Source organism: Myxine glutinosa, chromosome 12, assembly GCF_964187855.1.
Source record: "Myxine glutinosa chromosome 12, kmMyxGlut1.1, whole genome shotgun sequence".
Lineage (NCBI taxonomy): Eukaryota > Metazoa > Chordata > Myxini > Myxiniformes > Myxinidae > Myxine > Myxine glutinosa.
Window position 1 is genome coordinate 95,664,392 of NC_136272.1, and position 26,157 is coordinate 95,690,548.

The 26,157-nt window shown below is 45.9% G+C and overlaps 1 protein-coding gene across 4 annotated transcripts in view; it reads right to left on the reverse strand.

Annotated features, from left to right (window-relative positions):
* The window catches only part of LOC137437642 (glycine receptor subunit alpha-2-like), a 132,301-nt gene that overhangs the window by 45,072 nt on the left and 61,072 nt on the right, over nucleotides 1-26,157 (reverse strand). For all 4 annotated transcript variants that reach the window (XM_078766109.1, XM_078766108.1, XM_068132119.2 and 1 more), the window contains 4 exons: nucleotides 20,791-20,858; nucleotides 13,116-13,339; nucleotides 1,417-1,499; nucleotides 707-844 (listed from right to left, as the gene is read on the reverse strand). In XM_078766109.1, the coding sequence (XP_078622235.1) occupies nucleotides 707-844; nucleotides 1,417-1,499; nucleotides 13,116-13,339; nucleotides 20,791-20,858 (513 nt within the window). The remainder of the gene's footprint in view (nucleotides 1-706; nucleotides 845-1,416; nucleotides 1,500-13,115; nucleotides 13,340-20,790; nucleotides 20,859-26,157) is intronic.

The window sequence follows — 26,157 nt, forward strand, 5'->3', positions numbered from 1 at the left end:
ACAGGTCTTTAAAATAGCTGTTCACCACCATCTCTTATCTTCCCCCATCCAAAACTTTGATCTCTTCTACCCCCGTTAATTCACCCCAGATCCACTTTTTTTTGGAAATACCGACTTCTTTCCTGGAAGTTCTAGCAGTGTCCATATGTTTTATACTTCTCCCGCCCACTCCCCCCCCCCCCGCCTTCCCATGCCTCCTCCCCCCAACCCCTCTCCCTCCCACAGATCTCCCGATGTCCCTGTTCTCTACTGTTGTACTTGTGTGCTTCCCTCCCTCTCCGCATATTGTCTCCCGCTCCCTTTATTGTATGTTTTTTGTGTCCGTTTTTTTTTTGTGATTGATGTTAGCTCTTCCACGAGCCTCGACCTTGTATACAAAAAAAAAGAAGAAAAAAAGGTGACCTATTCTCTCAAACATGTAGCCCAACGTTTGATTCGAAAGCTATGAGGACAATTGTGAATCGACTAAGCCAAACACCGCAGTGTCGGTATCGATGAAATTCCGCTCTACCATGGTTATGGGAAAGTTGACACAGCAAAAATGCACTAACGTGCAAGTCTAATTTTAACTCCAGTGGCCTTTGCATAACCTACAATAAATCTTCTCGGATATTGCTCATCTCACAGCCGGTCGTGAATATTACATCCGATCACAGCCCAACTGTAGTCAGGTGACATCGAAAGCGGAGACATCTTCACAGCCTACCGGTGTTGTAGTGTTTTGTACAATATCCCATGTCCTTTTCATCCTTGAGGACAAACTGAGGCAGCGTCAACCCATCGGCCACCTGCACGGCGTTTTTTTCCATCCATTCGAAGATGAGGTCGTTCATGGTGTAACCAACTGCGGGCACAGGGAGTTTGGGGAGCATCAGCACGACAAACACACTGAGTTTGGGTAATTGCCTTTGTGCCATCAGGGTAGCCAATCCGAGGCGGTGTGTGGCATTTTCGATTTTTCCTCGTTACCATACTCCTCCGGATCTTGATATGTTACTCAAACTGTGCATGCTTCTGGAGGTGGATCGTTACATGCTTTGTCAATCCTGATTTTGTGTTATACTTAAGATATCATGCATGACCTCTGCTGGAGAGTATTTACATCTACTGCAGAATAATCTTTTCACTTGTATAAATCACCTCCTCATTCCTCTTCTATAGGCCTTTACATACAATACCTGTTTAAAATTGTTAAACTCATGAAAATAAATACTTTGTAATGAGAACATGCCTGTGTTTAATTGCATGTTCTTTCCAGAGTCGTAAAGGATGCACCACAATTGACACCTTTTTTTGAGGCAGTGTGTGTAATGAGAATGTAAATGTCATATATTTGCTGAACCAAATATGACATTCCAATGTCCCTTCCTCTCCCCAGGCTTCCCTGGGCACGGATGCTTCCCACTAAGGACTCACAGCTCTCGAGCTGCATGTTGCAGGTCTGCACGTCCATGGGGAAGTTCTTCAGATCCATGGGACATGACAAGATGAGTGTGAGTCTGAAATAGAGAGAAGAGTTGGATGGCAGAGATGCCTCATTACCGATGGCAAACAAGGCTTGATGCCTCATCGGCTCTGTCGATGGTAAACTTTGTGTGCAACAATTATACGCATCTATCCCGATACCTTGTGGCTTCAACAGGTTTAGAGACTTGTCTTGCAATTTGCCCATTAAAGGCCCCATTGTATCTGAGAGTTGTTTAGATGTGCAATGGGAGAGTTGAATAGTCTTGTACTACGATTAAACTGTCAGTAAGGATAGAAGACATACCGTAAAATGGGGTGAATAGGGACAGCAAGGTGAATAGGGACACAAACTGAAAAAAGTTCGGAAACTTCTTTCGCTGAAAATTGATAACCATACTGATTTGTTGATATTTGGGTTGAAAGTGTTCTCTTGTTTTTTTAAAAAGCAACTTATAGTCCCTATTAACCCCATATATGGGTTAAATAGGAATAAATAGGATTTTTATGGCACGGGGTGAATAGGGACAGTCACTAATACAAAAAAATAATAATCAAGAAACAATCCTGAGTTTCCAACTTATTGCTAAATTGATAGCTCAGATGGATGCACATAATATGCACCCATAATATAAACCATGGTGCCAATGAAAAAAAAAATGGGATAAAACGTTTCTCCAAACTGTCTCTATTTCTTGATTATTATTTTTTGTATTAGTGACTGTCCCGATTCACCCGTAAAACGGGGTGAATAGGGACAGCCATAAAAATCCTATTTATTCCTATTTAACCCATATATGGGGTTAATAGGGACTATAAGTTGCTTTTTAAAAAAAACAAGAGAACACTTTCAACCCAAATATCAACAAATCAGTATGGTTATCAATTTTCAGCGAAAAAAGTTTCCGAACTTTTTTCAGTTTGTGTCCCTATTCACCTTGCTGTCCCTATTCACCCCATTTTACGGTAGTAAATTAATCTAATTTGAACTATTCCTAGTAAATAATTACCATGGTGAGGACATGAGGATCTATGAATGGGTGAGCCATTGGTGAAACCTCAGATCAGCCATGATGAATGAGAGATTTCTAGAGAATTTATTCCCAGCTGAATGTCAATAGTCTCTTTGAAAAGCTCTGGCATGAAGTTTTAATTTGAGTATTTTTATCAAGCGTCACATTCCCCACTTTATTTCTAGGAAGAAAATGGGAATTCGTTAAATTTGGTTATCCTTATGATGTGGGACGAACGATTTATTGCAATATCATTTTGGCGAAGTGCATGTTAAGTACATCTGACACAACTACAGTCTATGTTAGGCAATAACTTATTTTATGTGAATTGCACACCTACACCTGCCACTCCAACAAACCTCCAGGAAGCGTTTCACACACCACCTTGAAGCGTTGCATCAGGCAGTTATAACGGTCAAACCATCAAAGGAGCCCCTATTACATTTACTACTTCTTTCACAAACATGTCGGTTCCTACGGGAGCACCGGTGTAGCTGGCCTATCGCCCCGTTACACATGAATACAGTCGTGGCCAAAAATAATGGCACCCTTTCACTTTTTTCAAATAACTCACAATTTTCTCGACAAAATAAGTTTACATTAACAAAAGTATTTGGTCTCCACAATTGTTTATTTCACTGTTAATATTACACAACCTTTGTTTTTGATTCAGAACTTAATATATCCTTTTAAATCAGAAAATAAAAATAAGTGGCATTGACAAAATTATTGACACCTGAGACTTAATATTTGGTATCACATCCTTTGGACAAAATAACTGCAGTCAAGCACTTCCTGGAGCCATGAATGAGCTTCCTACACCTCTCTACTGGCAGTTTGGTCCACTCTTCTTGTGCAAACTGCTCCAGTTCTCCCAGATTTGAAGGGTGCCTTCTCCCAACTGCTGTTTTCAGATCTCCCCACAGGTGTTCAATGGGATTTAGATCTGGACTCATTGCTGGCCACTTCAGAACAGTCCAGCATTTTATCTTGAACCATTCCTGTGTGCTTTTTGAAGTGTGTTTGGGGTCATTGTCCTGCTGCAAGACCCATGACCTTCGACGGAGACCCAGCTTTCAAACATTGGGTTGAGCATTGTGCTCCAAAATGACTTGGTAATCTCCTAATTTCATGATGCCATCCGCACACATTCATGGCACCCAGTGCCAGAGGCAGCACAGCAATCCCAAAACATTACTGAACCTCCTCCATGTTTGACTGTAGGGAAGGTGTTCTTTTCTTTGAAGGCTTCATTTTGTTTTCTGTAAACAGAGATGATGTGCTTTACAAAAAGCTCTAACTTGGTCTCACCTGTCCACAGGACATTCTCCCAGAAGGATTTTTTCTTGTTCAGGTGTGTTTTGGCAAACTCCAGTTGGGCTTTCTTATGTCTCTCTCTCTCAGCAGTGGGGTCCTCTTTGGGTCTCCTACCATAGAACCCACTTTCATTGAGTTGACGACGGATGGTGCAAGTTGAAACTGAAGGTCAGTTTAAATCTGTTTGGCAGTTGATCTAGGTGCTTTCTCCACCATTTGAACAATCCTTTGCTGCAATCTATGCTCAGGTTTTTCTCTTGTGGCCACATCTAGGGAGGTTGGTTACAGTGCCATGGGCCTTAAACTTCCTGATAACATTGCATACGGTGGACACAGGAACATCAAGGTCTCTGGAGATGGAATTGTAGCCTTGAGGTTGTCCATGTTTGGCTACAATCTTGTGTCTGACCTCCTCAGACAATTCTCTGGTTTTCTTTCTTTTCTCCATGCTCATTGTGGTACACACAGTGACATTTTGCAGGCCCCAGCCACACAAAACAGCAGAATGTCTCCTTTTCTCTATTCAAACTGGTCGAATGAGTGATTTTTATATTGCAGGCATTTGTAAATCACCACAGGTGAGTTCAATTCCAAAGTAAAGCAGAATCACCTGCTTGAAATGGAATTATTTCTAACAACTTCTAAAAGGTGCCAATAATATTGTTCGGGCCATTTTAGGATTTCTGCGTGGAATAAGCTAAGATTTAGTAATTTTTTCACGGTTTTTTTGTTTTGTTCCACTGCAAACCGAAGAAATACAAATGTGGATACCACAATATTTTTTAATTTCAACAATTTTTTGGAAGAAATGGTGCATTATTTGAAAAAAGTGCAAGAGTGCCAATATTTTTGGCCACGACTGTGGGTGCTGCTACTTTGTTATTTTCCTTCCCACTCCTCACACCATTAATCAGCAACGTAGGATCTTGGAATGCACCTTTGGAAGTTTCTGGTTGTTCTGAGCACATTTTTCACAATTGCTCTCATCTCATGTCCAAGTTGCATGAACTGCATTGATTTATTCATCTTTTCTGAATTATTTCGCTTTCATGTCAAATAACGTTGCTATCTCGTTGAGTCCTTGTCAATAATTTCAAATTCAGTTGTGACATCATCTCACATGATTATTGCATTTGTCTCACTTAAGTTTGTTTTTTCCTGCAAACCTGAGACATTGTATAAGATAAAGTGCTGCAAGCCTTGCAAATAAATTTTGCATCAAATTAAAAATTTAAAAGTTTGATGTGAATCGCATTTATCCATAAATTCGTTCATTCCCAAATCTCAGCCATCTGTCTCTGTCACGACGGTGTCACAATTTAGGTCAATGCCCTAAACCAAAAATTTCTGATTTTTTAATGTGTACCCATGACCATTATGGTTGATATGTTAACAATTGGACATTCTGCTTTGAAAAGAGTGACACATAGAAATACTTAATCTATATAATTATATGCAAAAAGTGCGCGGTTAACCAAAATAAACTCCTTCCCCACTGCCTTTTCCCCGCCACAACCCGTCCTAATGGACCAGGGGCCCACTCGCTACAGAGCGCGATGTTTCACTTTTCGTGTCTAAGTCATTGTAGTCGGTGATCAACTGAAATCTTCTGGGGTGATATACCAAGATCTACATCGACTGAAATCTTCTGGGGTGATATACCAAGATCTACATCGACTGAAATCTGCTGCAGTGATCTACTACAATCTACTAGAAACACCTGCTCCTTAAGGAAGTGTTTTTCTTTTCTTTTCAAGTTGTACAACTTCTGGGAGTTTGATTTATTATTTTGCGATAGCAATCAGTTTTCAAGTTATTCTGTCCAGTGGTTTATTCTACTAAGGTTTTCATCCGGAGATTCTTCTGACTTCTCTTCTTCTTCTTCAATGCAATAATACACAAAAAGTGCACAGTTATCGATGTAATAATGCACAAAAAGTGCACAGTTAACCAAAATAATCCCCGCTACCTTTCACCAGTCGCAACCCATCCTGATGGACCGGTGGCCCCGCTCGCTACTGAGCACGATATTTCGATTTTCGTGTCGCAGTCTTCATCCTCTATGATCGACTGAAATCTGCTGCGCTGATCGCCATTGCTTTTTATTAGGTTTACTCTCCATGAAATGGAGAGAAACCTATTATTACTGCTAGAGTTTTTCTTATTATTATTCTTCCACCCTATTTTGCACCTCCAAAAACTTCATAATTAAGTTTCTCAGCAACCGCTGGTCGGATTGACAGGAAATTTTCATCAAATGATTGGCTAGGCTCGTAGAATTTTTTAATGCTAATGATGACGTCATAGGTCACGTGGTATGGGCGCCATCTTGTAAAACACCTTCAACTTTGCCCCTCTGTATCTCCGAAACGGCTCAATGGAAAAATTTGAGCAATGGCTCATTCTAAAGAACTCTGCAATGGGAACAAAAAACATGTGTATTGAGTATATCAAAAATGCTAACGTTAAGAGGTTAGAATTCGTCAAACACAATTTTTCTCCCCCGAAAATGAGATTTTTTCCCCAGATGCTTAGTTAAAAAAAACTCAGATTGCAAAAAATTTCGAAGTCATACGTCACATGGTTCGGCCGCCATCTTGTTTTTCGTGAAAAAAACACAAAAAACCCTTTTTCTCCGCAACGGCTGAACGGATCGCGCCCAAACTTGGCATGCGTATTCGCATACCCATGACGAACAAAAAAGTCAGCGAGCACGACGTCATCCGACACGTGGTTTCAGAGTTATGACGTTTTAAAATTCCAAACTAGAAATGGAATCACCTCCATAATTTGTGGAGATATCGAGTGGAAACTTTACACAAATGTTCCTCATGGGGGGATGTTTCATCATTACTTGAGACGTTTTGATAAGTCACATGGATTGGCCGCAATAAATAATGGAAGTTTAAATTTTAAAAAGCTTGTAACTCTTGAACCACTGCATGGATCGACTTGAATTTTTAATGCAATGTAGCTCTCATCAAGCGGAACAAGTGTGCAAAATTTCAAGATGATTGGATGTACGGTCGCGAAGCTATAAGTCTTTATTGTTGAAAGAAGAAGAAACGCACCATTTTGTCTTTCCAGAACGTGCTCACGATAACGCGATCTCCCGCGGTCATTTGAACCGCAAAAAAAATTATAATTGCAGATTTGTCAATAGATGAGGCATATTAACAAACGAATGAAACAGATTTGCTCAAATTCTGACAATTTTTAACTCGATCGTATTTCACTGAAAGTAAGCCCATCAAGGCGCGTACGTAATACACGAAAATACAGTGGCCCATTTGCGCATATGCAAACATCCATCCACATATTACGTAATGTGCTGTGCGAGAAGGAAATGGCTGTCATGGTCGTAATTGGTCTTGAAATTTGCGCAAATAAATGCCCTACACGATGCCGTTTATTTCGTCACAATCCATCCAGCCGATCTGAAGTTATATGAAGAAATGCATTTACGTCGTGACGTCATCACGCGATTTTCGAATGCAGACGTCTTTTCGGAAATTAAATAAAGATAGAAATCGAAATGAATCATGTCCGCGATCTGCGCATGCGCGGTTTTCTCAGTCGCTTTTCAGTGGCATCGCAGTGCAACCCATCTGCGCATGCGCCAGCTATTGAAAATTGGGTCGCCACGGCAAAATCCAAGATGGCCACCACCATATATATGTCTGACCTTGCAACCTGCATATCTTGAAAAATAAGCGAAGTAGCAACTTCTAATTTGGTGTGTGGGTGTATCTAGGCACAAGGAAGAACGCCATCGAAAATTGGGTCGCCACGTCAAAATCCAAGATGGCCGCCACCATATATATGTCTGACCTTGCAACCTGCATATCTTGAAAAATAAGCATGTGTGTGTAGGGGGGATGTGTGTGTGTGTTGGGGTGGAGGGATGTGTGTGTGTGTGTGTGTGTGTGTGGGGGGGTGGAGGGATGTGTGTGTGTGTGTGTGTGTGTGGGGGGAGGGATGTGTGTGTGTGTGGAGGGGGGGAGGGATGTGTGTGTGTGTGTGTGTGTGTGTGTGTTTGGAGGGGTGTGCGTGTGGGGGGAGGGGTGTGGGGGTGTTTGTATGTGTGCATGTGTGTTAGGGTTGGGGGGGGGTGGGGGGATGTGTGCATGTGTTTGTGTGTGTGTTAGGGGTGGGGGATATGTGTGTGTGTTTGTGTGTGTGTGTGTGTTGGGGGTGGGGGGGATGTGTGCATGTGTGTGTGTTAGGGGTGGGGGGATATATGTGTGTGTGTGTGTGTGTGTATGTGTGGAGGGGTGTGTGTGTGTGTGTGTGTGTGTGTGTGTGTGTGTGTGTGTGTGTGTGTGTGTGTGTGTGTGTGTTGGGAGTGGGGTGGGGAGATGTGTGCGTGTGTGTGTGTGTGTGTGTGTGTGTGTGTGTGTGTGTGTGTGTGTGTGTGTGTGTGTGTGGATGTGTGGATGTGCGTGTATGTGTGTGTGGGTGTGAGGGGGCGGGTGGATATGTGTTTGTGTGGAGGGGTGTATGTGTGGAGGGGTGTTCGTGTGGGGGGAGGGGTGTGGGGGTGTTTGTGTGTGTGCATGTGTGTTAGGGTTGGGGGGGGGTGGGGGGATGTGTGCATGTGTTTGTGTGTGTGTTAGGGGTGGGGGATATGTGTGTGTGTTTGTGTGTGTGTGTTGGGGGTGGGGGGGATGTGTGCATGTGTGTGTGTTAGGGGTGGGGGGATATATGTGTGTGTGTGTGTGTGTGTGTGTGTGTGTGTGTGTGTGTGTGTGTGTGTGTGTGTGTGTGTGTGTGTGTTGGGGGTGGGGGTGGGAGGACGTGTGCATGTATTTGTGTGTGTGTATGTGTGTGTATGTGGGTGGGGGGTAAGGGGAATGTGTGTGTGTGTGTGGGGATGTGTGTGTGTGTGGGGATGTGTGTGTGGGGGGGGCATGGGGGTGTGTGTCGGGGGATGTGTGTGTGGGATGTGTCTTGGGGTTGGGGGGAGGGGGATGCATGCTTGTCTGGATATGTGTGTGCGTGTGGGGGGAGGGGTGTACGCGTGTTTGTGTGTGTGTGTGGATGTGTGTGTGTGTGTGTGTGTGTGTTTGTTGGGGGTGGGGTGTGTGTGTGTGTGGATATGTGTGTGTGTGTGTTGGGGGTGGGGTGTGTGTGTGTGTGTGTGTAGGGGGGATGTGTGTGTTTGTGGGGGTGGAGGGATGTGTGTGTGTAGGTGGGGGTAGGGGGGATGTGTGTGTGTGTATGTGTGTGTGTGTTGTGTGTGTGTGTAGGGGGGATGTGTGTGTGCGCGTGGGGGGAGGGGTGTGCGCGTGTTTGTGCGTGTGTGTGTGTGTGTGGATATGTGTGTGTGTGTGTGTGTGTGTGTGTGTGTGTGTGTGTGTGTTGGGGGTGGGGTGTGTGTGTGTGTAGGGGGGATGTGTGTGTGTGTGGGGGTGGAGGGTTGTGTGTGTGTAGGTGGGGGGGGGGGGCTTGGTGTGTGTGTGTGTGTGTGTGTGTGTGTGTTGTGTGTGTGTTGTGTGTGTGTGTGTGTGTGTGTGTAGGGGGGATGTGTGTGTGTGTGTGGGGGGAGGGATGTGTGTGTGTGTGGGGGGAGGGATGTGTGTGTGTGTGGGGGGGGGAGGGATGTGTGGGTGTGGGTGTGTGTGTGTGTGTTTGGAGGGGTGTGCGTGTGGGGGGAGGGGTGTGGGTGTGTGTGTGGGAGGGGGTAGGGGGGATGTGTGTATGTGTGTGTGTATGTGTGTGTGTGTGTGTCGGGGTTGTATACAAGGGGGTTGTGTCAAAGCATGTCCAATGAAAGTGGGGTTGTATCACAAGTGGGGTTGTATCAAAAGTGGGGTTGTATCAACAGTGGGGTTGCATCAAAAGTGGGTGCGAGTAAACCGGTCATCACTGCCAGCAGTTTTAAAGTGGCAGTTCTAGTTTTTTTTTTTTTTTTTTGCATACAGAATCGAGGCTCATGTAAGAGCTAACACATTAAACATGAAAACATGCACACACACACAAAACATACTTTATATCATATATATCATATATGCTTGTTCATATATCATAAACTTCAAGTCATGCATGTATGCATCTTATACGGTTATAATTTTAAAAGCACATCTTATTTTAATGAGTTATATTCTCTGTATCATAATTTCACAATTAAATTTCTTTGAATAATTTTATCGTGAATAGCACTCAGATTTCAAATGACCTTATTCAAAATACCTCGGCCCGTTGAATTTTCAATGCGTGATTGCTAGTTATAATATAATCTCAGGTCAAGATTTAGGTGAATCAGGTTCTTACAGCATTAATTTGACATCCAAGAGATCGCGTGACCAAATTCTGGATCATAATGCGTTTTATCGGACCTTGGATTTAGGATGATGTACGGATGCCATAAAATGATGTGGTACATAGATCATAGTAAAATTTAACTCCATCTTTAATAGGTTGTGATTGCATTGTCATGTGTCTGAATTTTTCATCTTTCTACTCATTGACCTGTTTTGGCCTGTTTATATCATTGGGGCATCTGAGTAACATTTCGTCATTGTGATGTTTATGTGTTGTTACATGGCAAGGAAATTGAGAATTGGCCAGAATACAAGCACACAACGGCTTGCTCTTTTTGAAAAGTGTTGCAGAATATTTCTTGTTTGTGAGCGAGTGCTGGCAAACACACCAGGCCTCTTAACATCTCCTTCAAAAGTATGACATACTATAAAGGATGAGATGCAAATAGGACTAACTTAGGAAAAGTAAACTTGGTTTTGTTATTGTTATTTGTTAAGATTGTTATTAAGGTTACTTGTTACCTCCGCCACCAAAGGTGGATGGAGGTTATGTTTTCACCCCTGTCTGTCTGTCTGTCTGTCTGTTTGTCTGTTTGTTTGTCTGTTTGTTTGTTTGTTTGTGAACAAGATATCTCACAGAATTGTGGACGGATTCGGACGACATTTGGCAGAGATGTAGCGGATGTGACAAGAACGAAATGATTAGATTTTGGTGAAGATCCGGATTCGGATCCGTCTACTATAATTTTTAAAAGTGATTTTTCACCATTGGGAGATAGGGCCAAAAACGATATAAAGCAGGATATCTCAAAAAGTTGTCGACGGATTTGGACGAAACTTGGTGGACCGGTTGGGTGTGTAACAAGGAAGAATCGATTCAATTTTGGTGAACATCCGGATCCAGATTATATGCAAAAGAGCGGATCCGGATCCAGCTAGTATAATTATTTCAGTGATTCTTCACCATTGGAAGATAGGGCCAAAAACGATACAAAGCAGGATATCTCAAAAAGTTGTGGACGGATGATTTTGATTAAATGTGATTCTGTATTGTGATTTTCTGGTCTACTATAGGATACAAAACATAAACCTGGTAGAGGTATGCTCTCTACTGAGTGCCGTTATAGTTTCTTGCTGTAATCATATCCTTATGAAACATGGACAGAACTATACAGTAGCAGTTCTGGGAATGAAAAAATAACAGGCTGAATAGTTGTGATGTGGTTTTGGAAGTCGTTTTACACTGAAGTTTATGACTATCAACAGAAAACCCAGGTTTGAATCAGACTCAATAATTCAGGGCAAAACAGAGGAGAAAATGGACCCAGCCAACACATGATCTCACATTAGATACAGCTTTCTGACACAGTGCAAAGTATAGAGTTTTACATTGTTCCATGACCCGCCTCTCATTCCCTCATTCCTTCACCGCTCCCCCCAACCCTCCACCCCAACTTACAAAAAAAAAGCATATTCCATCTTTGTCAAAGTCACTAAACCTTATTAGTAAAATATAATAACCTGGTGATCTTTTTAACAGTGATTAGAGCTTCGTATGATGGAGTTTGTACAAAATTCACATGTACGACATTCTGGTAGAATTGTTCATTCAGTAGAAACGTCCAAGGATGTTGGTCAACCAAGGATTTTGGTCAACCAAGGATGTTGGTCAACCAAGGATGTTGGTCAACCAAGGATGTTGGTCAACCAAGGATTTTGGTCAACCAAGGATTTTGGTCAACCAAGGATTTTGGTCAACCAAGGATGTTGGTCAACCAAGGATTTTGGTCAACCAAGGATGTTGGTCAACCAAGGATGTTGGTCAACCAAGGATTTTGGTCAACCAAGGATTTTGGTCAACCAAGGATGTTGGTCAACCAAGGATTTTGGTCAACCAAGGATGTTGGTCAACCAAGGATGTTGGTCGACCAAGGATTTTGGTCAACCAAGGACGTTGGTCAACCAAGGATGTTGGTCGACCGAGGACGTTGGTCAACCAAGGACGTTGGTCAACCAAGGATTTCGGTCAACCAAGGATGTTGGTCAACCAAGGATTTTGGTCAACCAAAGATTTTGGTCAACCAAAGACGTTGGTCAACCAAAGACGTTGGTCAAACAAGGATGTTGGTCAACCAAGGACGTAGGTCAACCAAGGATTTTGGCCATCTAAGGATGTTGGTCGACCAAGAATTTGGTCAACCAAGGACGTTGGTCAACCAAGGATGTTGGTCAACCAAATATGTTGGTCAACAAAGGATTTTGGTCAACCAAAGATTTTGGTCAACCAAGGACGTTGGTCAACCAAGGACGTTGGTCAAACAAGGACGTTGGTCAACCAAGGATTTTGGTCAACCAAGGATGTTGGTCAACCATGGACGCTGGTCAAACAAGGACGTTGGTCAAACAAGGACGTTGGTCGACCAAGGACGTTGTTCGACCAAGGATGTTGGTGAACCAAGGATGTTGGTCAACCAAGGACGTTGGTCAAACAAGGACGTTGGTCAACTGAGGGTGTTAGTCAACCGAGGACGATGGTCGACTGAGAACGTTGATCAACCAAGGACGTTGGTCAACCCAGGATCTTGGTCCACCAAGGACGTTGGTCGACCAAGGACGTTGGTACTGCGAAAGACGCCAATGTACTGTTAAATTAATTCTAAGGACATGAGTGTACACAATAGACAATTCAGCACATGCAGTGTACATCATGAGATCTAAAACTCAAAAATCCCGCAAACATGAGCTATGTGCTCAGATGGGAACACCAAACAGGCCAATTTGCGAGTGAATGCAGTGCCATCATTTTATCGTGGTGTGGCTGTCAGTGTGACATCATTTATATTTACAATTCGGAGCCATTTGCTGCTTTAAGATAACGTTGTATTACCATTTTTCAGCTGTCGAGGTTGGCCTGGAAAAGACTGGGCGAGTTAAGATTTCTTTTCTATTTCAAAGGTCAGCAACTGCGTGGCCATTGTCATGTGCCTGAACCTTGACTGTCGTTATCATGCAGGTTGTGCAAAAGGTAAGATGACTCGGGTGTCATTGCCTGACCTACCTGATGCTGTAGAGAACGTTGCCGTCCTTGAAGATGCGCAACAGTTTGTTGTCGGTGGTCACCTCGTGAAAGTTGGCACCTTTTTCGTTGGCAAAAAAGAGGTCCGGCTTCCAGATGGAGTCCAGCATGGACGGGTCAAGGTCCAGAGAGTTGTCCGGATACTCGTTGTAGGCCAGCCGGGGGTCATTCCATTGCTGCCGTAGGAAAATGTTCAGTCGATAGTCCTAAGGTTGGCGGTCAGGGGATGGAGATCAGACGTAATATTTATTTGTCTTTGGAAACCTCCATTTTGAAATCCAATACAAATACATTGTGTTTTCATCAATGCCACTCTTGCATCAGGGGTCTACAGGTTGGCATTGCACCGCTAAATTAGGTCATCCTCCATCCCTGCCCGTGATCTTTTTGGCTACATTTAACACCCTTTCACCCAAACCAATCCTCTTACTTACAGGTTCGTACATTTCCTTCCATCTCTTCTCATCTCATCCCTTTGTTTTGTTTTTGTGTCCACGACTCGTCCCACTGTCAGTGAGTCACCTCGCTCTTCCATGATCCTCCATTTTGTACGCAAAATAAGAATCGCCTTTCACTGCCTTGTCTGTCATTTTGGATTTGGTCAATTAGAATATTCTAATCAAACAATCCTCTCCAATAATTTCTGTCGCTCAAGCTTTTGGGTCTCACTATCTGCCATGATCTTTCCTGGGAAAACCACATTTCCAAGCTGGCCTCCAAAGCCAGTCGCCGACTGGGCATCCTCCGTCGTGCGAAGTCCTTCCTCGGCACACCTGAGCTCCTCACCACATGCAAGGCTTTCATCCGCAGCTCAATGGAATACTGCTCTCCCCTATGGGCCGGTGCTCCTGCCTCACACCTTGCTCATCTTCACGCTGTTGAAACCAAAGCGTTCAGAATCATTGGAATCTCCCGCGATGAAGCTATCTCTGAGGGCCTCTCACTCACTCGCCGCAGGCAGGTTGGTGGTCTTTCTGTCTTCTACCGACTCCTCTCCAGCCTTGCTCCCCCAGCTCTGTCTGTGCTCTGTCCCCCAAATACTCCTGCAGGTCGCACAACATCTGCCAGCAAACCTCTTATGGTTAAACTGCCAAAATCTAGGCTGTCTGCTCACCTTCACTCCTTCATTCCCCTTTTCTCCCGCCTCTGGAACAAACCCCCTCACTGTCTTCAATCCCACTCCTCCCTCCCGGTTTTTAAAACAGCTGTTCACCACCATCTCTTATCTTACCCCATCCAAAACCTTTATCTTTTCTACCCCCCTTAATTCACCCCAGATACACTTTTTTGAAATACCGACTTCTTTCCTGGAAGCCCTTGCAGTGGCCTTGTGTCTTATACTTCTCCCCCCCCCCCCCCCCCCCCCCCACTTCCCGTGCCTCCTCCCTCCCACAGATCTCCCGATGTCCCTGCTCTCAAATGTTGTACTTGTGTGCTACCCCCCCCCCCCCCCATATTGTCTCCCACTCCCTTTATCTTATGTTTTATGTGTCAGTTTGTCTTTTTGTGATTGATGTTAGCTCTTACACGAGCCTCGATGTTGTATACAAAAAAAAAAGTTGCCTTGTCAACAATGCACTGTGCATCACAAAAGGCTGTCACTTCAAAGCGGAACCACCTTGTTATTGTTTTGCCTTCCTTGGTTAACAGTAAGAGTCAGGTAGTCCAAGGTCGATTCGGTTTTTACAAATTCGAGTCTTTACGGTTGATGAAGGACAGTGCTGGGAGATGTAAGTAAGGAACCTTTGAATTGCCAGTCGACTGTCATGAGGACCATGTGTGTGAGAATTATGTGGGGTCTTAGAAGGTCGTCGATGTTTTATACCAAGCTTGCGGGACAAGGTGAGGAACACAACGGTGTATCATGTCGGTAAAGGTACACGGGTTCACCACCATGCCCTTTTGCCAAGGATCATGGTAAGACGAGGTATTGTGGAACTGTAAATAACGTTTTTATGTTTTCATATCTGCCATGCATTGGCCTTTTCAGGCCAGAAGCTTTTTCTACGAGTAATTAACCACCATCACCAAAGTTGCGAAGATGATGAAATGGTATTAATGGGGGAGGCCGAGGGTAGGAGGTGTGTCGGATGGGAGGGGAGGAGGTCTTGGGACAAGAACACTTGAATTCTGCAGTTTAATTTGTGGTTTAATATCTTTCAAATATTTAACGTGAAATATCACATGGTATCAAAGAGCCTCGATAGACATTGCTGTCTCCGTCACTGTGCAGAGAATTCTTTCTTGTTCAAAGTTTTGATATAATAAGTACGATTATTAATTTAATTCTTCATCATTTTGAAGGGTAATATTTCTCAGAAAATGTTTAATGGCACCTTCAACTTCAAATTGTCACGTCTTACCCAATTTTCAAGATGCATGTCTTTTACCTCCAAGTCTCACCCCTCCCTCCACCCACCCCACCATCCCCATCTCACCCCACCTGCCATGGTAGCAATTCAAACTGACATATACCTTCCTCAGAATCAAATTGTGCTTTGCCAAATCCCACCCATGCTGGGAGGTGCAATTACCTGGCTCTTCTAATTTATTAATTACTCCCTCAACCATGTCTCCACTATTATTATTACCAGCGTGACTTGGCGCGCTCCGCGCACCTCACCTACGTCCTTTCAGAGGGTTAGGCATCTTTGACCATTTCGGTATCTTTTGGGTCGTTTGTGTCTTCATGGTGTTTTGTGTCTTCAGGGCCATTTGGGTCTTCAGGGTCTTTTGGATCCTCTGGGCCTTTCAGGGTATTTTGGGGGTGTTTTGGGTCTTCAGGGTGTTTTGGGTCTTTGGGGTATTTTTGGTATTCTGGGTCTTTTGGGTCTTCGGCATCTTTTGGGTCTTCGGGGTCTTTTGGGTCTTCCAGGTCTTTTGGGTCATGCAGGTATTTTGGGTCTTTGGGGTGTTTTGGGTCTTTGAGGTGTTTTGGGTCTTCGAGGTGTTTTGGGTCTTCGTGGTATTTTGGGTCTTCGGGGTGTTTTGGGTCTTTTGGGTCTTCAGGGTCTTTTTGAGCCTCTGGGCCTTCAAGGATATTTTGGGACTTTGGGGTGTTTTGGGTCTTTGGGGTCTTCAGGATCTTTTGGGTCTTTAAGGGTATTTGGGGTATTCAGGGGTCTTGGTGGTCTTAAGGGTCTTGGGGAAATTAAAGGGTCGTCAAAGGTCTGAGGGGTCTAAGCAGTCTAAACGTAATAAAGAGGGTTAGGCTAATTAAGAGGGTGTTAATTTTTTTTGAAGAAGAAGAAGACGTTTCCGTCGCATATAAACATAACGACATAACCATATACGTTTGCTCTATTATAATAAGAAGACTAGCAACGGTACCCGCCCTATGGGTGGGGTTTCAATTGGGAAGCCCAAATGAAAGGGCAAAATATCAGAAATTGAAGGCTTTTTTATTTTAAACGATTCATTTAAACATCCGTTGAATCATATCACACGCAAATCATCAAAATCTAAACAGTACATGGCGCCCATTTTGAAAAAAGATTGAATTCTGCAAAACGGAAGCGGCCGCTACACGTCTTTCTCAGTCGCACGTTTATGTGTGAAGAGTGTGCGCCGAATCTGTAACATGGAAGCGGCCGCTACACCTGTTTCTCAGTGGCTTTGCACACGCTGCCGTGTTACTTCGGAGCTGCACGTTTATATAGGAAGAGTTCGTCAGGAGTCGATCTACTCTCTCCTGGTACGTATAACACACAGTATTTGTCGAATTTCAATAAAAGCCACATCACTGTTCATAAATCATATCGGTAAATATTATTCCATCGTGTTTGGAAAAACTGGAAAACTTGGAAAAACAATCAAGCCTATTTTACTCCCAGGGGTCCCAGGAATACCCACCCAAAATATCGTTGCGATCGGTTGAGCCGTTTTTGCGGTACCTTCGAATAACGGACGGACGGACATTTAGTGAATTACAGCAAGATTATCATTTTTATCTCACTTGGAACGAAGTTCAGGGGGAGCTTATGCGATGGCGCGTCGTCAATCCGTTAACACTTGAAACTTCTTCTCCAAAACCGCTGATGGGATTGTGACCAAATTTGGCACAAATGATACTTGTTGTGTTGTGACTAAAGTTTGTTCACGGCATTTTAAAAAATCGGGGCCTAAGGGGATCTACTGGGGGTCAAAGTGGATCCAGGTTTGACCCCCAAAATAGGTATTTGCTTTTTTTCTCAGAACCTACACACACAATTCTGATGAAACGTCACCATAACCTTCATCATCTGTGATGCACCAATTTTTGTTCAAGGCATTTATAGAAAAATTGGGGTCTGAGGAGGTATACAGGGTGGGGGGGGGGGGGGCGGAAGGGGGTTTGCCCCCCAAAATAGGTATTTTGTTGTTTGTTTGTTTGAAGTCTTATGATTATGTTAGAATGATTCTACATGCTGCTCTGTCTTCTAGCAACCATTGAAATTGGTTTAAAATACCTTTAGTCAGTGCAGTATACTGTTTATTCTACCAGGTGAGCGCCAGGGGTATTGTCTCTACTTCTATCATCTTGTATGCAGCCTGTGGTGGCTGCTAGCTGCATCATTGCTGGTTGCATCATTGCTGGGAGCATGACTGTGCCATTGATGCTGTGTCCCTGTTTCCAGGAAGCTGGTACTCATTTTGTCGACCTTGGAAGGATTACTGGCTGAATCAACCCACCTGGTGTTATTTAAGGGCATGAGAGTGGCTGAAACTCAAGACCCTAAGATCTTTCGACAGCCACCTTAACCATGAAGCCAACACCAGGCTTCCCTGCTGGACTGCAAACAGTTTAGAAATTATCTTTATGGTTAAATAACTGAATAAGCAACTGTGACTATGTTTAATATCATCAGATCATCATCAACATTGTACCATGCCCTTTGGCAGAGCGGCGGTGCGTGGTGATGCCAGGTCGGTTTGTGACGCCAGGTTGGTTGGTGATGCAGTGTGGGTTGGTGATGCCATGTGGGTTGGTGATGCCAATTCGGTTTGTGATGCCAGGTGGATTGGTGATGCCATGTGGGTTGGTGATGCCATGTGGGTTTGTGATGCAATGTGGGTTGGTGATGCAATGTGGGTTGGTGTTTCATGTGGGTTGGTGATGCCGGGTGGGTTGGTGATGCCGGGTGAGTTGGTGATGCCAGGTAGGTTGGTGAAGTCGGGTGGGTTGGTGATGCCATGTGGGTTGGTGATGCCATGTGGGTTGGTGATGCCATGTGGGTTGGTGATGCCATGTGGGTTGGTGAAGTCGGTGGGTTGGTGATGCCATGTGGGTTGTTGATGCCATGTGGGTTGGTGATGCCATGTGGTTTGGTGATGCCATGTGGGTTGGTGATGCCATGTGGGTTTTGGATGCCATGTGGGTTGGTGATGCCGTGTGGGTTGGTGATGCCATGTGGGTTGGTGATGCCATGTGGGTTGGTGATGCCATGTGGGTTGGTGATGCCATGTGGGTTGGTGATGCCATGTGGGTTGGTGATGCCGGGTGGGTTGGTGATTCCATGTGGGTTGGTGATGCCAGGTGGCTTGGTGATGCCATATGGGTTGGTGATGCCGTGTGGGTTGGTGATGCCGTATGGGTTTTTGATGCCGTGTGGGTTGGTGATGCCGTGTGTGTTGGTGATGCCGTGTGTGTTGGTGATGCCGTGTGTGTTGGTGATGCCGGGTGTGTTGGTGATGCCGGGTGTGTTGATGTCGGGTGTGTTGGTGATGCCGGGTGTGTTGGTGATGCCGGGTGTGTTGGTGATGCCGTGTGTGTTGGTGATGCCGTGTGTGTTGGTGATGCCGGGTGTGTTGGTGATGCCGGGTGTGTTGGTGATGCCGGGTGTGTTGGTGATGCCGGGTGTGTTGATGCCGGGTGTGTTGGTGATGCCGTGTGGGTTGGTGATGCCGTGTGGGTTGGTGATGCCGTGTGGGTTGGTGATGCCGTGTGGGTTGGTGATGCCGTGTGTGTTGGTGATGCCGGGTGTGTTAGTGATGCCGGGTGTGTTGGTGATGCCGTGTGTGTTGGTGATGCCGTGTGGGTGGGTGATGCCGTGTGTGTTGGTGATGCCGTGTCTGTGGGTGATGCCGTGTGTGTTGGTGATGCCGTGTGGGTGGGTGATGCCGGGTGTGTTGGTGATGCCGTGTCTGTGGGTGATGCCGTGTGTGTTGGTGATGCCTGGTGTGTTGGTGATGCCGGGTGTGTTGGTGATGCCGTGTGTGTTGGTGAGCCGTGTGTGTTGGTGATGCCGGGTGTGTTGGTGATGCCGTGTGTGTTGGTGATGCCGTGTGGGTGGGTGATGCCGTGTGTGTTGGTGATGCCGGGTGTGTTGGTGATGCCGGGTGTGTTGGTGATGCCGGGAGTGTTGGTGATGCCGGGTGTGTTGGTGATGCCGGGTGTGTTGGTGATGCCGGGTGTGTTGGTGATGCCGTGTGTGTTGGTGATGCCGGGTGTGTTGGTGATGCCGGGTGTGTTGGTGATGCCGGGTGTGTTGGTGATGCCGGGTGTGTTGGTGATGCCGGGTGTGTTGGTGATGCCGGGTGTGTTGGTGATGCCGGGTGTGTTGGTGATGCCGGGTGTGTTGGTGATGCCGGGTGGGTTGGTGATGCCGTGTGTGTTGGTGATGCCGGGTGTGTTGGTGATGCCGTGTGTGTTGGTGATGCCGTGTGTGTTGGTGATGCCGTGTGTGTTGGTGATGCCGGGTGTGTTGGTGTTGCCGGGTGTGTTGGTGATGCCGGGTGTGTTGGTGATGCCGGGTGTGTTGGTGATGCCGTGTGTGTTGGTGATGCCGGGTGTGTTGGTGATGCCGGGTGTGTTGGTGATGCCGGGTGTGTTGGTGATGCCGTGTGTGTTGGTGATGCCGTGTGGGTTGGTGATGCCGGGTGTGTTGGTGATGCCGGGTGTGTTGGTGATGCCGGGTGTGTTGGTGATGCCGTGTGCGTTGGTGATGCCGTGTGGGTTGGTGATGCTGGGTGGTTTGGTCATGTCTAACCTTGGAGTCACTTGGGCAGACTGGTGATGCTGAGCGGTCGTGTCATGCTAGTTTGTGGGTTGTGGGTTGGTTATACTCGGTAGTTTGGTTATGCTGTGTTGTTTGCAGTTGCTTTCCCAGCAGTCAGGCAGTGCGGAATGAAATTTGTTCATGGTGCCGGTAATAACTCGCTTACTCTCAGCAAAAGATACCCGGGGGGGGGGGGGGGGGGGTGATGGTTAAAGTACACCAACAACCAATGCTGGCAGACAGAGGTCCTCCAGTTTAACATCCTTCAGCACATATCGATGCCTCACCTGCATGTGAAACACCTGGATGACAGATTGTAGCGGGGTCAAGATTCGAACCCTTGTTAAACAGGTCAGAGCACATTCCACCAAAGAGTCTAAATTATTCTGTTAGCCCATAATAGTTCAATCGCACCAAAAAACAAATCGCACAGAACTTCAGTGAAACATTAGTGAACACACATGGACCTTAGAACCAGCCAAAAAGGTAACCCGCTGGACAAATATTTGGTTTGAAGTCTTCATGAATTTTCTGAAAAGTGAGTGAAAAAAACAAGAGTGGGAAGAATTGAGAAGTACATGATGATGTAATATGTAGAAATCTGTGCGATAACATTTACCACCTTTGTCATTGGAGTTGTATTCGGTTTTTCTTTATGCTAGAAACACCAAGAGACTCACCATGGTTGTCTCGGTGATTGATCCGAAGCTGTTGATGAAGATGTTGCAGGTGACATTCACCGGGTAACCTGTGAATTGAATGCAAACAAATGTTTTGTCTCGTTCAGACAAGCGGAGTGTAACCATTTCATCACGTGACTGTTTTCCAGAGACAAACTATTAATTAATTCAATATTGGATATTATGATTAATATGTATGCTGCACTTACAATTCCTTAGGACCACATAATTCTCCAATGATCCAGCAAGGTGAAAACCAATCAACGGTTCGTTTATCCATTGTGTATGATGACGCTGCCAACAAGGCCTTGGCTCATGGTTCGACATCCCATTTCGGAATTTCTGGTCTACAAGCTATTAGACCCTTGTGAGTGAAAATTAATTACTTGATTGAATGACTTTGCAAATTAGATAATGCTGCATGGTTAGTAAACGTGATCTGAGATAGCTATCTGGTTTACCATCTTCTCATTTGAACCTCAGTGGTAAATAAAACCGATACCTTCATGGTGTCATGTCAACCCCACTTTTCTTCCTACTTCGCTTACTTGTCCAATCCAAGTCTCCCTCCATTATATCCTTTAACGCTGCTGTTGGTAACCCCACTCCACCCCCCCCCCTCCCCTCTCATGATATTGTTCTGTTGCATCCTGATCCGTTCATTGTGGTCGCTCTTCCATGAGCCTTGACTCTATGTATGTATGTATGTATGTATGTATGTATGTATGTATGTATGTATTGTTACATATTTATGTGAATGTATGTGAATTACTATTCAGGGTTTGCTTAGCAATGTGTAGTCGATTAAAGGTTGTTGTGATTAAAGGGTCAGGAGCCCTTCTGAGGAAAAGGAGACCGGAAACGGAAGAAGAAAAGACACGAGGTCCTGGAGACGGGACGATTCTTCTTCTTCCTCGCCAAGCTCGGACGCGAGCGGTATCGATTGAGCAACGTAAGAGAATCGGCGTTTCAAAGCCCGTCTGGCGAGAGGAGTTACCGGGACGTGTAACTACCCTTTGACACGTCAAGTCACTGTGGGTTCGTGCACGGAACCAAGCAGCTGGCACAGTTCGCCTCGCCGTCTACAAGGCCGCGTACGGGTCGCACCTTGGGCCGCGCGCGCTGGGCAAGCCGCGTGTTGCTTTGCCTGCTTTACATTACCCGCTTTGCTTGGCCAGGAGGTGCGCGCTGCAGCCGTTGTTCCCGGTACGGGACGTGCCCGGTGAAAGCACGTCAGGAAGGGTCCGTTCAACCGCCCACGTGCGGAGATCGAACTACAGGAGTACGGAGACATTGTGAGAGACATTGACCACGGAGGGAGTCGGGAGTGGGGCTCACGTGAGGAATGTATAAGATGGCCATCTTAGAGTTAATGAAGATGAGTTTACATCTTTGTACTATTGATTGCTGATTGTTGATGGTTGATTGCTCGGGGAATATATCCTTGATTATTCCGGATCCTTGGTGTGGGGTTTTTTCTTGGTTGGAATTCATATTGATTGCGTTACGAAAGCGCATACATAATAAATCTTTCTGGCGGAGTTCCTCTCACGGTCCGGGGGTCACCGAGACCAGGTAGTCACCGGGAGGACCACGTAACAGAATTGGGGGCTCGTCCGGGATCTAAAATTGTATAAAATAAGAAAATAATATTTTTATTAATTAAAATTTATTAATTAAGTATTAATTGGTAAATTTTTGGGGAAAGTGGGGTAAAGTCTTGGGTGAAGGTTAACAGGTGTTAACGATAGGCACCATGGCGTTTGTGGCACAGAACTTTGCGGTAACCCCGAGTGAGGCACAGTTCCGAGCGTTACTAAAGTCGGACCTCTTGAAATTGGCCAAACATTTTAACTTGGAGGTCCGAACTAATTTGAGGAAGGCAGAGTTGCAGACCACGGTGATACAGTCTATGGTGGGATTAGGAACATGGGACGAGTTAGCCTGGCAGTGGCTACCTGAAGAACCAGAAGACGTTGAGCTCCGGAAACTGGAGTTGCAATTACGGAGCCAGGAACGGATCAAAGAAGAAGAAAGGAAAGCAGAAAAGGAAAGAGCAGAAGAAGAAAGGAAAGCAGAAAAGGAAAGAGCAGAAGAAGAAAGGAAAGCAGAAGAGAGGAGAGAAGAGAAACAAGCAGAGGAAAGGAGAGTGGAACGAGAACTCCAGGAAAGGTTAAAAGAAGAAGAAAGGAAAGCAGAAGAGAGGAGAGAAGAGAAACAAGCAGAGGAAAGGAGAGTGGAACGAGAACTCCAGGAAAGGTTAGCAGAAGAAGAAAGGAAAGCAGAAAAGAAAAGAGCAGAAGAAGAAAGGAGAGTGGAACGAGAACTCCAGGAAAGGTTAGAAAGGATGAAAACAGAGGAAAGGAAAGCAGAAGCAGAGGAGAGGAGAGCTGCAAGGGAACTCGAAACAGAGGAGAGAAAAGCGGAAAGGGAATTAAAGGAACGTGACATGGAGCTTCAGCAAGAAATTAAATTCAAGGAGCTGGAGTTAATGAGAGAACGGGGAGAGGGACCACCCTTGCTGACGGGGTCGACACCTAGCCAGAACACCTGGGATGTGGGCAGACATGTGAGGCTGGTTCCACCCTTCAGTGAAAAGGAAGTCGCTAAATTTTTTCCACACTTTGAGAAAGTGGCTCGACAGTTAAACTGGCCGGAGGAGGCCTGGACCATACTAGTGCAAAGTGTGCTGGTGGGTAAAGCTCAAGAGATTTATTCGGCGCTACCAATGGACCAATGTGCAGATTATGAGGTATTGAAGAAGCACATCCTCAAAGCCTATTAGTTGGTTCCGGAAGCTTACCGGCAAAAATTCAGGAATGCCAGGAAGAGGGAGAGTGAGACCCATGTGGAGTTTGCCAGAGTGAAAGAAAACATGTTTGATCGGTGGTGTGAGTCAAAAGGAGTCGGGAACGACTTCGAAGCATTGCGTGACCTGATGCTGGTGGAGGAGTTTCAACAGTGTGTCCACGAGGACATCAAAGTGTACCTGCAGGAAAAGAAAGTACCGAAGTTGTGGGACGCAGCCACCATGGCAGATGATTATGCCTTAACACACCGGATAGGGGTCCACGAACCTAACTCCTTGCCTAGATCTCCGCAGGGGAGGTGGGGAACAGCAGGTGCCGAGAACGACAATACATGGCGGCGGCCTCGAGAGGATTATGGGGACAACGCGGATACCCCACCTGTTCGAAATCAGAGGGCTGCGGGCCCAAGACAAACTTATTTTTCGGGGGGCCCGAGGCAGACCACGAGTTTTTCCTCCGGGCCTACTTGCGCTTTTTGCAAGAAACCTGGACACTTGATGTCCAGTTGTTACCTCATGAAAAGGGAAGACCCAGAGCGGAGTCCGACTATTACCACTCCGAATGCGATGGCAAGCGTAAGAAATCGCCCACAGAAGAGTTACCAACCATTTATTTATGAGGGGTTGGTCTCACTCAAGGGAGACTTGACTAACCCAAGACCGGTTAGGGTTTTGAGGGACACAGGAGCCCATCAATCCTTAATGCTTGAAGGCATTTTGCCATTGTCAAAGAGTACCGCAACTGGTGATAGTGTTCGGTTACAAGGGATCGGTGGCTGTGTTAGTGCCCCACTTCATGTCATCCATTTGGAATCCGATTTGGTGTCAGGACCGGTCACCGTCGGTTTACAAGCCACGTTTCCTGTAGAGGGAATATCTGTGATTATTGGGAATGATTTGGCCGGGGGGCAAATTTATGGTAACCCGAGGGTTGGTAAAGAGCACAGCAGGGAAAATAACACCCCACCAGCTCGGGATGGCGACAAAAGTTCCAAGTTATTTGTAGGGGGACTGAACTTCAACACAGAGGAAGAAGTTCTGACCTCTGTCTTCAACAGATATGGGCCGCTGGTGGAAGTGCGGGTGGTAAAAGACAGGGAAACGCAACGGTCAAGAGGGTTCGGCTTTGTCACGTTTGCAAGCACAAGAGACGCCAGAGAGGCAGAGAAGAATTGGAATGGTAAGGATTTGGAGGGTCGGACCATAACAGTAGGGAAGGCATTTCGTCGGCGTTGAGAGGCCTACAGAAGAGGACCACTTGGCAGGAGTTTTGGGGTTGGCAGCAGCCGATATTACTATGGAGGCTCCCAGAGTTACGGCACCTCCCGAAAGAATGAAGGTCAGAGCACTGGCCGAGAAGGAGACCGCCAGTCAGGTAACGGCTGGGACAAGGGGTCCCACCGTAACTGTTAGGAGTCTGGAGAAGTTGAAGCACTATATACGGGGGAGCCGCCGAGCCGAGGCTCCTACACGGACTAACCGTGAACGCCACGTTCTTAAAGGCGTCCAGGTAGTGAACTTTCCTGCACGGACTAACCGTGAACTCCACATTCTTAAAGGCGTCCATGTAATGAACTTTCCTCCCCGGACTAACCGTGAACTCCACATTCCTTAAGGCGTCCATGTAGGAATACTCCGCTGGGCCTCCCGAAAAAGTGCTAGAGAGAGGTTTAAATTTGGGGGCTTTGGGTCACCACCTCTTAACTGTCATTCAAGAGAAACTAGAAGTGGTTGACGATTGGTCCAGAGGGAATTAATCGAGGGGATGGTGTGAAATTTTGTTGCTTTATTTTTAAGTGATGACTGTGCCCGGGGGGAACGGATGATTTGGGGGGAGGGGGGGGGGTGAGTTATCTGGTTTGTTTATCCAAGTTGGCCGGCAAAGAAAGTTTTCGCTGGGTTCAAACTTTCTTTCTTGAAGGGGGGGATTACATATTTATGTAACATATTTATGTGAATCGTCCGGTTACATATTTATGTGAATGTATGTGAATTACTATTCAGGGCTTTGCTTATCAATGTGTCGTCGATTAAAGGTTGTTGTGATTAAAGGGTCAGGAGCCCTTCTGAGGAAAAGGAGACCGGAAACGGAAGAAGAAAAGACACGAGGTCCTGGAGACGGGACGATTCTTCTTCTTCCTCGCCAAGCTCGGACGCGAGCGGTATCGATTGAGCAACGTAAGAGAATCGGCGTTTCAAAGCCCGTCTGGCGAGAGGAGTTACCGGGACGTGTAACTACCCTTTGACACGTCAAGTCACTGTGGGTTCGTGCACGGAACCAAGCAGCTGGCACAGTTCGCCTCGCCGTCTACAAGGCCGCGTACGGGTCGCACCTTGGGCCGCGCGCGCTGGGCAAGCCGCGTGTTGCTTTGCCTGCTTTACATTACCCGCTTTGCTTGGCCAGGAGGTGCGCGCTGCAGCCGTTGTTCCCGGTACGGGACGTGCCCGGTGAAAGCACGTCAGGAAGGGTCCGTTCAACCGCCCACGTGCGGAGATCGAACTACAGGAGTACGGAGACATTGTGAGAGACATTGACCACGGAGGGAGTCGGGAGTGGG